The following is a 14,252-nucleotide window of genomic DNA, read 5'->3' on the forward strand; positions in this document are numbered from 1 at the left end:
TGGGACTAGTTTAGTTTGTGAATATATTCAGCATGGACTAGTTGGACTGAAGTGTCTGTTTCTGAGCTGTATGACTCTGTAACTGTTGTGTACTGGACTTAAAACCATTATTTTTGCCTTCCCCCATCACCATCCACTTTTTTGTGGTTCAGAAATCAGATGAACTCAGGCTTGAATATATTCAATGGCTGCCTGATCGCAGAAAGCCATCCCAACTTCTGAACTCTTGCTAATGTACCACTTGCCTTGCTGATTGCTTACTACACCTGTCTGACAACTGGCAGTGACTGGTGTGGAAGGATGTTGAGGCCCCTTTGTACATCCACACATCGTTCCTGACGAAGGGCTCGTGTCCAAATCACCAACAATCCTGGTCCTCGGATGCTGCCTGACCTGCTGTGCTTTTACAGTACCACACTTTTCGACTCTAATCTCCAGCATGTGCAGCCCTCACTTTGTCCACATCCCAATATATCACCACTTAAACAATGCGCCTTTTTTCTGCTTTTCCTTCCACAGCAAAGGCAAAATCATTACATTGTGGTAATGCGACTGAAGCTCAGAATTTAGAAAAGAAATTGAAAATAGGGTGAGAAAAGAGAGTGCCGTACTCACAGATGTTGGACAGAGGAAGGAGGTTGCAATCTAGGGTGAAGTTCAATCTTTATTGAGAGACAGAGAGGAGCAACAACAGCAACTTCCGAAACTCATGTTCCAACTTCCGCATTCAGACAATAGGGGCGCTCTGATTGGCAGGAGGATCAGTCTCTTTCCGGTCCTCCAGTGCTTCCTATTGGTCCATCAAAACAAGGGCGCGAGCCGTGTGCGCGGACACCGAGCAGCAGGCGCAGTTTTTTTGGCTTGACTCCGAGGAGCATGCGCAGTGCTCACTGCCACAGAGACGCTTGAGATCCTGGGAGGTGGGATTACTGACAGATTTGAAGTGTCCAAATGCCAATAGGAGAAAAAAAGGCTGGAGCCACTTTCTTTTCCCCCCTCTGTGGCTCGACTTATTAGCCCTTTTGCATTTGTTCGGCTGCTCACCTTTTGTATATCTTTTCCCCAGGGTTGGGGGTCCTAAACGAGAAGGTTTAGGGTAAGTGGGGAAAGATTTGAGTGACCTCGGATTAGAAAGAAAAAGTGTGAAAGTTAATTGGTCTTAAGAAATGCCCTCTCTTACACCCCAACAAAAAAATAGATTGTTCACAGCCTATTGATCACTCAGTGGGAAGAATGTTGTGAAACTTGAAAGGATTCAGAAATGACTTACTTATAAGGATGTTGTTAGGTTTGGAGCTACAGAGAGAGGCTGAAAAGGCTGGAGCTGTTTTCCCTGGAGTATTGGAGACTGAGGGGTAACCTTATAGAGGTTTATAAAATCATGAAGGGCATAGATAATGTAAATAGACAAGGTATTTCTCCTGAGGTGGAGAGGTCCAGGAGTAGAACTAGAAGTCGTTTAGGGTGAGAGGGGAAAACTTAAAAGTGTCCTATGGGGCAACTTGTTTCACACAGAGAGTGGTACGTAAATTGAATGAGCTGCCAGAGGAAGTGGTACAATTACAACATATATAAGGTATCTGGATGGGGACATGAACAGAAAGGTTGACAGGGATATGGGCAAAGTGCTGGCAAATGAGACTAGGTTAATTTAGGATATCTGGTCAGTTGGGACCGAAGGCTTTGTTTCTGTGCTCTACAATTCTATGATTCTTTTTTGACATAGTCTGAGCCAATTTCACAAGACTAGGAATAGGCCATTCACCCATTACAGCCTGTCCTCAGCTGTGGCCTAATTGCACATATTTCAATGCAAGTTTCAAAAGATGTCTGCAGCTTTCTTATAAAATTGAACATGCTTTAATAATGTTTCTGAATATATCATTTTAGCTATTCTTAATTTTAAAAATAAGCCATTTCCCAGGTAGAGTCATCACCATCCGTTCTCTCTCCCTCTTCTTATCGGTTCCTGAATCCTGGCACCAGGCAGACACCAATGTCATCTGGCCTCCAGCTGGGAACTGCAGAGAATTGAGACAATCCCTGAGCCAATCAGAAGGCTGTCCTGAGGGGAATGACCGTCTCCCAGCATAAAGTGTCCGGTTAAGATTCCCCCCACCCACCACCACCGTGTCTGCAGCCTGGCCTCTAGCTGAATCTGAAGCGAAGGTCCTCCAGCGTGTGTTTACCCTGGATGATAGCATCCAGAGCCTCCCACCTTCTGTGAGACAAGTGCCACTCTGTCCTCTCCGATGTGTGTTGTGTCACTGCTTAACTGTTTCCAGTGGCTGAGCAGAGGTTGATGGTCAAGTTCAGAACCCACGAGGAGAACCTTGGGTGACCCCACTACACCCTACACTCTCTCACACTCACGCAGACCCTCTCTCATACACATGGTCTCTCTCAGACACACACAAGTCCACCACTGCAGATACCCTCATACTCCATCACACATGCAAAAACACACACTCACTACTCTCTCATGCATGCACATACATACAAGTCCATGGGATGAATTTGCATTTGCAGGATTATATTTGCAGATAGATTCAGTGTGTGCTTTTTGTGGAAAAATCGGCAGGCAGTTAATGGAGGCAATCAATCCATGTAATATTTTATCAACTCATACTTTGGAAATAGAACCAGTCTGATTCAAGATTGGTATACAGACAGACCGAACCTCTCACCTTTCATGCATTGTCTGAGCTGAGATGTCACCTATTTTTATAAAACCTTAAGTCATCTTGAGAACATGAATTAAAAGTAGTTCTGGGATTTACATATTAATGAACATAAACCTGCAAACCATTCTAAAAGATGGAAGACTTACCAGCAATCTTTTGTTCAATATATCCTATCAGTTGCATGACACTGTGATCTTTTGCTATAAAATCTGTGTCTTCTGATCCTGTTCCACAGCTACCTGATGAAGGAGCAGCGCTCTGAAAGCTAGTGCTTCCAAATAAACCTGTTGGACTCTAACCTGGTGTTGTGAGATTTTAACTTTGTGCACACCAGTCCAAACACTGACACCTCCAAAACGTTTCTGGTGAACACAGCCCACACTTCCGCCACGAAACTTTACAATGCTGATAAAACAACGCAGTGCCTGCATTCCTAAAAAATTTACAATTTCTAATGATACTAGCTACTCATTCACTGCTCCATCTGATACACGACATTGGAAATTTAGCGCAGGAGGCTGAAAGAAATGATCAGCTTTTAAACAAAAACCTCTTGGAACTGAAAGCTTTCAATGAGAGTCTGAGTCCAGCAGTAAGTTCAGGTAACTTTTATTGCGACCCAACTTTGTTACAGCTTCAGATCCGCCCAGCAAAAAGGTGTAGAAAAAGTATCTTTTTTTTTACAAAAACAGCTCAAGGTCAAAGCACACACACTTCTCCCCCCTCACCCCTCACCCCCACGTTCTTTACTATTTGTCAGCACCGAGTTGTCCTTTTGTAATTGGATCCTTGGTATAGCCATAAACTAGAAGTAGTATTGCCTCATGCACCAATTTGAACACATACCTTGTCTCCAAGTAGGTTTCTCCCCCCTCATCGGCTGGAGTTGGGGTGGGGGGGTGGGAAAGAAGGAGTGCAGAATAGTCAACCAGACTGCTGTGGGTCTGGAGTCACGTGTAGGCCAGCCCGGGTAATTAGATTAGATTAGATTACTTAGTGTGGAAAAAGGCTCTTCGGCCCAACAAGTCCACACCGCCTTGCAGAAGCGCAACCCACCCATACCCCTACATCTACCCCTTACCGAACACTACGGGCAATTTAGCATGGCCAATTCACCTGACCTGCACATCTTTGGAGTGTGGGAGGAAACCGGAGCACCCAGAGGAAACCCATGCAGATACAGGGAGAATGTGCAAACTCCACACAGGGAGTCGCCTGAGGCGGGAATTGAACCCAGGTCTCTGGCGCTGTGAGGCAGCAGTGCTAACCACTGTGCCACCGTGTAAAGGATGCACTGTGACGAGTGAGTGAATCTGTTCCCACAACAGCAGTTTCCTTCCCTAAAAAGGTTGCGAGTGAATCAGATGGGGGTTTCCCCTCCCCTCCCTGACAATTGTTTCGTTGTTAGATTCTGAACTCCAGATTTCTAACCGAATTCCAATTCCACCATCTGCCTTGGCAGCTCCCGGAACTGGGTTGATAGCCCAGTCGATAAAGGCACTCAGCTGTCGCTGCTTTAAACCCCCTGCGATGGCATGTGAACTCTCTGGTGTCCCCGCAGATGGGAGGAGCGGTTAAAACTCTTCCTGCACTGATAGCAGGTGAACGGCCTCTCCCCCGTGTGGACCCGCTGGTGTCTCAGCAGGTCAGAGGCCTGGGTAAAGCCTTTCTTGCACTCTGGGCAGCTGAAGGGCCTCTCCCCAGTGTGGACCCGCTGGTGCTTCAGCCTGTCAGAGGAACTGTTGAAGGCCTTCCTGCACTCTGTGCAGGGGAATGGCCTCTCCCCCGTGTGGACCCGCTGGTGGGTCAGCAGGGCAAAGGAATTGCTGAAGCCCTTCCCGCACTCGGTGCAGAGGAACAGCCTCTCCCCAGTGTGGACCTGCCGGTGGGCCAACAGGGTGGAGGCCTGGGTAAAGCCCTTCCCGCATGCAGAGCACCTGAAGGGCCGCTCCCCCGTGTGGACCCGCCGGTGCCTCAACAAGTCAGAGCAATTCCTGAATGCCTTCCCACACTCGGGGCAGCTGAAGGGCCTCTCCCTGGTGTGGACCCGCTGGTGCCTCACCAGGTCGGAGGAATTGCTGAAGGCCTTCCCACACACTGTGCAGGGGAATGGCCTCTCCCCGGTGTGACTGCGACGATGGATCTCCAGAGCAGATGGGAAACGGAAGTCTTTCCCACAGTCACCACACTTCCACGGTTTCTCCATGGGGCAGGATTCCTCAGGTTTCTCCATGGCCGAAGCTTCAGCCGCACACAACACGTGTAGAGCTCCTCCGCTCCGTGAATTCCTCTTCCGAGGCCTTATAACTGTTTCAGGCTCCACACTCAGTGCACTCCAACAGTGGGGTCTCTCATCCAGTCCCACTGATGCTCAAAACGGACTGAAAAAGGAACTAAAAAGCTTTGCTCCTTCTCACGTAATCAGTCAAAAATTGTTGTGGTCCCGATGGATTGAGTGACTGTCAGACATTGACGTCAAAGTGAGGACTGCAGACGCTGGAGAGTCAGTATCGAAAAGAGCAATGCTGGAAAAGCACAGCAGGTCAGGCAGCATCTGAGGAGCAGGAGAGTTGACATTTTGGGCATAAGTCCTTCAGCTGTTCATTTTGAAATTTCCGTCTTCAGATCTTCAAATACTCTAAAAAGAGATGACAAAATTCATTAGTGTCAGTCCAGAATAAAAATTCAGAACAAGCAATTTGTTTGTGCTGTTATTCCACAAAATTGAAAGCGCTATCCCACACTCACTCTCTCTCTCCCACCCTCCACTCTAACTCATTCTCCTGAAGGTGTTGATTCAGGATCTTATAGGGGCAGAAAAGCAAAAACATCAAGACTGACATCTGAGTTTTGGATAACTCCACCTGAAATTTAATATCTTTCACAACACTGGGATATTGCTGAGGGTGAGCAGGTCTGATTTTGGGAAGCCAAAAAATGTCAATTCAGGGTGAACCTGCAATGCAGGTTCTTGAAGAACCACCAGACAAAATGGTTAACATTCCCAGGAAGTGGGGGGGGGGAAAGCAAATTGAGCCATCAAGGCATTCACACCGCCACCAGAGAGAAACTGAACATACAGACATGACAAACATTTATGGAAAGCCAGAGTCATCAAGATGTACAGCACAGAAACAGACACTTCGGTCAAATTCTTCTGTGCCCAACCAGATATCCAAAATTAATCTCGTTCCATTTGCCAGCGCTTTGTCCGTATCCCTTTGAACCCTTCCTTTTCATACACTCATGCTGATGACTTTTAAATGTTGTCATTGTACCAGCCTTCACCACTCCCTTTGGCAGCTCATTCCATACATGCACCATCCTCTGTGTGAAAATGTTGCCCCTTAGGTCTCTTTGCAGTCTCCCTCCCCCTGCCCTCACCTTAAATTTATTACCCCCGAGTTCTAGACTCCCCATCCCAAGGAAAAGACCTCGTCTATTTACCCAATCCATGCCCCTCATGATTTTAAGTAAGTCTATCAGGTTACCCCTCATATTCTGACGCACTAGGGAAAACAGCAACACCCTATCCTTCCAACCCTTCTTACCCGGGTAATTAAGACACCTATCTGAGTTTGCAGAGTCTGCTCCCTACCTGGGTTCACTCCAGTTGCTACAAGTGAACAAACTTCCTCCCCCCGCACTCCACCCACTGCTTCTCCCCCCTCTTCCTGAACAGTTAACAAAAATCCCTTCTCTTCAGAGAACCCTCACTGTTCTAACAAGTCCACACCAACCTCTGAATGGCAACCTCACCACACCCATTCTCCTACTCCTATTGCTCTACATTTACCCCTTGACTAATACATCTAACCTGCACATCCCTGGGCACTGTGGGTAATTTAGCACCGCCAATCCACCCTAACGTGCACATCCCTGGGCACTATGGGTAATTTGGTCTGGCCAATCACACCTTACCTGGACAAAGTTAAAAATCACACAACACCAGGTTCTCATCCAACGGGTTTATTTGGAAGCACTAGCATTTGGAGCGTTGCTTCTTCATCAGGTGGTTGTGGAGTGTAAGATCATAAGATACAATTTCTGGAAAAGCATTACAGTGTCCTGGCATTGAAATGATATATTGAACAAACCTGGATCGTTAAGTCTTTCATCTTTTACAATGGATTGCAGATATCATTAATATGTAAATCCCAGAGCTTCCTGTAAGGCACCTTCTCAGGATAACTTTAAGGCTTTATAACAAAAGGAGACACCTCAGCTCAAACAATGCATTAAAGGTGTGAGGTCAGAATCTGTCTGTATCCCAGTCTAGAATCAGACTGGTTATATTTCCAATGTGGAATTTACAAAATATTACATATATTAACTGCCTGCAGATTGTGCATTTTTTGAGGAAAATAGAATGCATATGCAAATATCCTTCTGCAAACACAAATTCACCCCCATGGACTTGTGCATATGTGCATAAGAGAGAGAAAAAGTCTGTTTCCATGCTGTATATCTCTATGTCAATTTGAGAACAGATACTTTTTTTTCTGTTGGTATAAATATTGTTGTAAATCATAGTGGGTACTAATAGCTCGATGTAAGGGTGAGAGAATTCCTCAAATAAGGCACAGTAGAAATCCCGGGAGAATAGTATTTCTGGTTTCCTTCCTATTGAACAATGTTAAGCACAAGCACCTACTTATTTCTAATTTTGGTTCACATTTCTTGTTTTATTCCCTGCTATGACTACACTCGGTGTCTGGATGGTTAACAGGCTGGGAGATTGTGGGTCTGAATTGACTTGTTGCTCCGGAAGGTGTAAAAAAAAAAAGGGGGTCAAAGCATCAGCAGAAATCCAGAAGGGGTGAGAAATCAGGACCTGAAATCGGAGCTGACACCAGATTCCCCTGTGATCAGTGCTTTGATGACCTGTGCTAACCCTCTACCTTGATCTTACTTTCCATTTGATCACCTCCTCAATATTGAGGATCCAATCCTTGTCATCCTGGAGCCATATCTCTGTAAGGAGTCCCATATTTTAATTATTCCCTTTAATGTGTGCAGTCAATTCATTCGCTTTTGCTGCAATGCAGCACACATTCAGACATAGCATTTTTAGTTTCAATTTTTATGATCTTTCGAATCCAGTTTTGATTGCTGGTACATTTACTCTCCATGTCTTTCTGTCGTTCTCGGATATTCATTTTTCACATCACTGTATTGCTCACTGGCCATGATTCGGATTGGCCATGCTAAATTGCCCATAGTGTCCAGAGATGTGCAGGTTAGGTGGGTTAGCCATGGGAAATACAGGGTTAGACTTTCATACTGATCGAAGCAGGAGTAGGTCATTTGGCCCGTCGAGTCTGCTTTGCCATTCATTTCGATCATGACTGATCTCTCCATTGTCTCAGCTTCTCCTCCCTGCATTGTCCCAACTACCCTTAATACCTTTACCATGCAAAAACCCATCTAACTGTGTCCTGAATATACTTAATTAAGCTGCCTCTACTGCTTCCCTGGGCAGAGAATTCCATAGATTCACTATTCTCTGGGAAAAGCAGTTCTTCCTCATCTCTATCCTAAATCTACTCCAACTAATCTTGAGTGGTGGTCTCACCCACCAGCAGAAATGACTGGGTAGGGTAGGGTTTCACCCCCACAGTGCAATGAAATCCCACTTTCCACCAAAATCTCAGATGTACTCACTCACTCAGGTGCTGTCTCATAAATGAAAGATTTCATTGTAACTTCTTCTGCCCCCAGTAAGGACAAAGCATCTTTGAAGGCTGCTTTGAAAGTCCAGTCTTCACAATGACACTTCTGGTTTCACCAAAGACCCAGAGAGTCATACGGCACAGAAACAGACCCTTCAGTCCAACTCGTATGTGCCGTCCAGATATCCTAACTTAATCTAGTCCCATTTACCAGCATTTGGCCCAAATCCCTCTAAACCCTTCCTATTCTTGTACCCATCCAGATGCCTTTTAAATGCTGTAATTGTATCAGGCTCCACCCCTTCCTATGACAGCTCATTCAATACATGCACCACCTTCTGCGTGAAGAAAGTTGCCCTTCATGTCCCTTTTAAATCATTCCCCTCTCACCTCAAACATATGTTCTCTAGTTTTGCATTCACCCTATTCATGCCCCTTATAAATATTTATAAGGTCACCCCTGAGAGTCCGATGCTCCAGGAAAATATCCCTGACCGATTCAGCCTCTCTCTGTAGATCAAACCCTCCAACTCTGGCAACAGCCTTTCAAGTCTTTTCTGACCCCTTTCAAAGTTTCACACCATCTTTCCTGTAGCAGGAAGACCAGAACTGAATGCAGTATTTTAAAAGTGGCCTAACCAATGTCCTGTACAGCCACAACATGACCTCCCAACTCCGATACTCAATGCTCTGACTAATAAAGGAAAGCATTCAAAATGCCTTCGTCACTATTCTGGCTACCTGAGACTGCACTTTCAAGGAACAATGAACCTGCACTCCAAGGTCTCTTTGTCCTGAAATACTCCCTTAACTGTCCTGTCTGGATTGCCTTACCAAAATGCAAACATCACATTTCCCTAAATTAATCTCCATCTGCCACTCCCTGGCCCATTGCCCCATCCAATCAATTCTAATTTATAGCTAACTCTCTGTACTTCTTATTCCCTGAAAGTTTAAAATCTCCATCCCACACACTCCCGCCATTCTCACTTTGTTAAACCTAATCCCTGCTGTACCTCATCCTGAAGGGTCTGGTTCATGCTGATTAACAGGGCCACACTCAGGGGAATCTAATTGAAACAAACAGAATACTCAATGGCCTGGACGAGTTGATGTTGGAAAGATGTATCCATTGGAAGGAGAGACTAGCAGCTGAGGGCAGAGCCTTAGAGTAAAGGGAAGACCTTTCAGAACGGAGATTAGGAGAAATTTCTTTCGCCAGAGAGTGGTGAACTGATGGAATTCATTGCCACAGAAGGCTGTGGAGGGCAGGTCACTGAGGATATTTAACACTGAGACAGAAACAGTTCTTGAGTATCAAGGGGATCGAGGGTTACAGGGAGAAAACAGGAGAATGGGGCTGAGACACTTCTCAGCCGTGATTGAATGGTATGGGCAGATCCAGTGGGCTGAATGGCTTAATTTCTGCTCTTATGAATAGGAAAGGCTCAGAGATATATAGGCCAAACAAGGTAGGACTAGTTTAGTTTATGAATATAGTCAGCATGAAATCAAGTATCTGTTTCTGTGCTGTACGATTCTGTAACTGATCTTAATCATCTTCATAACCATCCACTTCATTTTTCTTCAAAAATCAGATGAACGCAGCTTTGAATATATTCAATGACCCCCTCAGCACAGGAAGGCCCCACCCCATTTCTGAACTCAATTGCCCTTGCTAATACACCACTTGCCCTGCTGACTGCTTAGTGCACCTGTCTGACAATGGGTATTGACTGGTGTAGAAAGACACTGAAACCTCTTTGTACATCCACATAACATTCCTGATAAATGCTTGAGTCCAAAACGTCGACTCTCCTGGTCCTTGGATGCTGTCTGTCCCGCTTTTCTTGTCCAGGGCCACACTTGTCAACTCTGATCTCCAGCATCTGCACTCCTCACTTTCTCCATATCCCAACATATCACCATTAAAACAATGCACCTCCTTTCTGCTTTTGTTTTCCCACAGCAAAGGCTATATTATCACATTGTGGTCATGCATCTGTCATGTGATTGCCAATTGAGACACAGATCTGGACCAACATTTCGAGACGAGTACTGCAGATGCCGGAGATTAAAGTCGAGAGTGTGGTGCTGGAAAAGCACGCAGGTAAGGCAGCATCCGAGCAGGAAAATTCCTGATGAAGGACTTTTGCCCGAAACGTCGATTTTCCTGCTCCTCGGATGCTGCCTGACCTGCTATGCTTTTCCAGCACCACACTGTCGACCAATATTTCTACACTCTGTCCCCACCCTGAATTCACTCCCTTTCCTTTCAGTTGTTGCAAGTCAACAATTGAACGCCAGAATGAAAAAAAAGTGGAACAGATGGCGAGAAAAGAGAGTGCGTACTCACAGTTGTTGGACAGAGGAAGAAAGTTGCAGTTTTGGGTCAAGCTCAATCTTCATTCAGAGAGACAGAGCAGCAGCAGGTTCTGCTTCAGAAGCTCATTGTTCAACTTCCGCATTCAGACAATAGCGGTGCTCTGATTGGCAGGAGGACAAGATTCCTTCCGGTCCTCCCGAGTTCCCTATTGGTCCATCAAAAGTAGGTCATGAGTCGTTTGTGCGCACAACCAGGAGCATGCACAGTCTTTCGCTGACACCAGCGGACATGCGCAGTGCTTGCTGACACCGAGACGCATGCGCATTACGCTCTTCAGCAATGCCTACGTTGCTATCAGATTTGAAGTGTCCAAATGCCAATCGGAGGAAAACAAAAGTTGAACCACAATTTCCTTCCCCCCTCCCCCCTCGGCACATTGTATTCCTTTTGCATTTTGGCTGGCTGCTCAACTTTTGTATTTCTTTTCCCTCTGTTAGGGGAGCCACAAACTGGAGGGTTGAGTGGGGATAGGTTTAGGTTGAGTGGGGAAAGATGAGGGACCAAAGGATTGGAAAAAAACGTGTGACATTTAATTTGCCTCAAGAAATGCCAGAACGAGAGGACATTAGTTTAGGGTGAGTGGGGAAAGGTTTAAAACGGATCTAAGGGGTAACTTGTTTCACGCAGAGGATGGTAAATGTATTGAATGAGCTGCCGGAGTGGAGGCTGGTACAATTACAACTTTTAAAAGGCATCTGGATGGGTGTACGAATAGGAAGGTTTAAAGGGGTTTGGGCCAAATGTTGGCAAATAGGAATAGAATAATTTAGGATATCTGGTCGGCACAGACCAAACTGTTCCATTCCATGCTCCATGACTCTATTTCTACATAGAACCAATTTCACAATATTAGAATAGGCAACTCACCCCTTACAGCCTGTCCTCAACTGTGGCCAAATTGCACATATTTCAACGCAAGTTTCAGAAAGATGCCTGCAGCTTTTTAAAAAATAGAATTGAACATGCTTTAATGTTGTTTCTGAGTAGCTATTCTCAATGTTAAAGATCAGCCATTTCTCGTGCACCCCCATCTCCCAGGTAGAGTCATCACCATCTGTCTCTCTCTTCTTAGAAGGACTTGATACAGCGATCAAAGAGGGATGGAAGCACGAGAAATAACAGGTGGTGGGGAAAGAGAATGGTTGAGGGGGGAGGAGCTGAGGGTGGGTGTCAAGAGAGAAAATGGACAGAGGGACAGAAAGAGAATGGACAGAGGGCAGTGACACGACAAATCCCACCTTCCCCAGCACCATAGTAATCATTTCTCAATATACAAATGGCTAAAGCAGTAGAATCACATAATCCCTGCAGGCCATTCAGCCCATTTACCTCACACTGACCTTGCAAATAGCATCCCACCAGACCAACCCACTTACCATACAGCCCTGCAGTTCCCCATGGCTTACGCACCTGAAAATGCACATCCCTGGACACTTCAGCACAGCTGATCCACCCTAAACTGCAGATCTTTGGACTGTGGGAGGACCCCACGCAGACACAAGGGGGACAATGTGCCAAACTCTCCTGAGGCTGGAATCAAACCCAGCACTGTGAGGCAGCAGTACTGACCACTGAGCCACCATGCCACCCAGAGCTTTGATGTTCTGCTTTATCTTTTTAGCTTCTGATTTCTCATGCGCCCTCAGCAGAGGCTCTGCCCTCCTGAGATTTGTGGACCACACCCACTGCAGCCTCCCTTTCCCACTTCTCCTGTCCTGAGCACGTCGGTTCCTGAACCTGGTGCCAGACAGACACCGATGCCAACTGGCCTCTTGCTGCTAACTTCAGAGAAAGACGACAATCACCTGTCAATATTCTGCCCTTACCCCCAGCGTCCCCCCACCACTCAGCCAGTTAGCTCCTCCTCCTGCCTCCCAATCTCAGATTCCCTTTACCTGTGTGATTCACACTCACACCCTTCTGACCCTGTCCACTGACCTAATCAGAAGGCTCTGTCCAGAGGGGAATGACCATCTCCTGGAATAAAGTGTCCGGTTAACTTTCCCCGTGACGTGTCTGCAGCCTGGCTTCCAACTCCATCTCTCTGAGCCAAAGGTCTTCCAGCATGTGTTTACGCTGAATCACAGCATCCAGGACCTCCCACCTTCTGCAAAGTGAAAGACAAGTCTCACCCTGCCCTCTCCAATGTGTGTGTGTGTAGATTAGATTCGATTCTCTACAGTATGGAAACAGGCCCTTTGGCCCAAAATGTTCACATTGACCCTCCAAAGAGTAACCCACCCAGACTTATTCACCTACCTTAAATTTACCCCTGACTAATGCACCCAACACTATGTGGAATTTAGCATGACCTGCACATCTTTTGGATTGTGGGAGGAAACTGAAGCACCCGGAGGAAACCCATGTGGAGAATGTGCCAACTCCACATAGACAGTTGCCCAAGGTGGGAATCGAACCTGGATCCCTGGTGCTGCGAGGCAGCACTGCTAACCACTGAGCCACCATGTCACCCAGTAACTGCTGAATTGTCTCTACTGGCCACGCAGAGGCCGATAGCCAAGTTTGGAACCCATGGGGACGGTCTCAACCGGGACCTTGGGTGACCACACTACACTTAACACTGTCTCTCACTCCCACACATACACACCCAGTCACACAGACCCTCTCTCACACACAAATCCATGCACACACCCTCTCACAGGCTTATACTCTACTGCATCGACACACTTTATCAAGCATGCACATGCAAATACTCACACTGTCTCTCTCTCTCTCTCTCTCTCTCTCATGCGCGCACACACAAACACACATGCAAACCTATGCAGTGAATTTGCATTTGCAGATACATTGTGCTTTTTGAGCAAAATACAATCTGCAGGCAGTCAATCTATGTAATATTTTTTAAATTCCTACTTTGGAAATAGAACATGTGTGACTCAGGACTGGGATACAGACAGACTTGAACCTCACACCTTTCTTGCTTTATCTGAGCTGAGATGTCATCTATTTTTACAAAATCTTAAGTCATCTGGAGAATGTGACTTAAAAGTAGTTCTGGGATATACATGTTAATGAACCAAAACCTGCAACCCATTCGAAAAGATGAAAGACTGAATCGCAACTGGACTTGTTCAGGAAATCTTATCAACTGCATGGCACTGTAATGTTTTGCGATAAATTCTATGTCTTATGATCCTGCTCAACACCTACCCGATGAAGGAGCAGCGCTCCGAAAGCTAGCGCTTCCAAATAAATCTGTTGGGACTCTAACCTGGAGTGGTGTCGATTTTAACTTTCTCCACCTCAGTCCAACACCAGCAACTGCCCATCATTTCGAATGAACACAGCCCCCACCTCCTGGTGCTGCCAGGAAACTTTACAATGCCCATAAAACAACACAGTACCTGCACTCCTGAAATATCTGCAATTTCCAACGATACGAGCTACTCATTCACTGTTCCATCTGATACACGACATTGGAAACTTAGTGCAGGAGGCTGAAAGAAATCAACAGGTTTAAAACAAAAACCATTTGAAGCTCAAGGCCTT

At 46.0% G+C, this 14,252-nt stretch overlaps 2 protein-coding genes across 2 annotated transcripts in view; both read right to left on the minus strand.

The window, feature by feature from the left end:
* Positions 1 to 14,252, minus strand: part of LOC140460064 (uncharacterized) — a 507,032-nt gene that overhangs the window by 491,413 nt on the left and 1,367 nt on the right. Inside the window, exon 2 of the mRNA XM_072554469.1 lies at positions 14,108 to 14,200. The gene's annotated coding sequence lies outside the window, so the exon portion shown is untranslated. The remainder of the gene's footprint in view (positions 1 to 14,107; positions 14,201 to 14,252) is intronic.
* On the minus strand, positions 3,278 to 12,662 carry LOC140460978 (uncharacterized). The gene is made up of 4 exons (XM_072555740.1): positions 12,638 to 12,662; positions 11,610 to 11,681; positions 10,713 to 10,887; positions 3,278 to 5,322 (listed from the first exon to the last, which is right to left on the minus strand). The coding sequence occupies exon 4, from the start codon at positions 4,915 to 4,917 to the stop codon at positions 4,201 to 4,203; it is 717 nt and encodes a 238-aa protein (XP_072411841.1). The 5' UTR covers positions 4,918 to 5,322; positions 10,713 to 10,887; positions 11,610 to 11,681; positions 12,638 to 12,662; the 3' UTR covers positions 3,278 to 4,200.

The sequence above is a fragment of the Chiloscyllium punctatum genome, chromosome 36, assembly GCF_047496795.1.
Source record: "Chiloscyllium punctatum isolate Juve2018m chromosome 36, sChiPun1.3, whole genome shotgun sequence".
Taxonomy (NCBI): domain Eukaryota; kingdom Metazoa; phylum Chordata; class Chondrichthyes; order Orectolobiformes; family Hemiscylliidae; genus Chiloscyllium; species Chiloscyllium punctatum.

Excerpts from the sequence above, each read along its gene's own strand:
- LOC140460978 (XM_072555740.1), bottom strand. The coding sequence starts at position 4,917 with ATGGAGAAACCTGAGGAATCCTGCCCCATGGAGAAACCGTGGAAGTGT.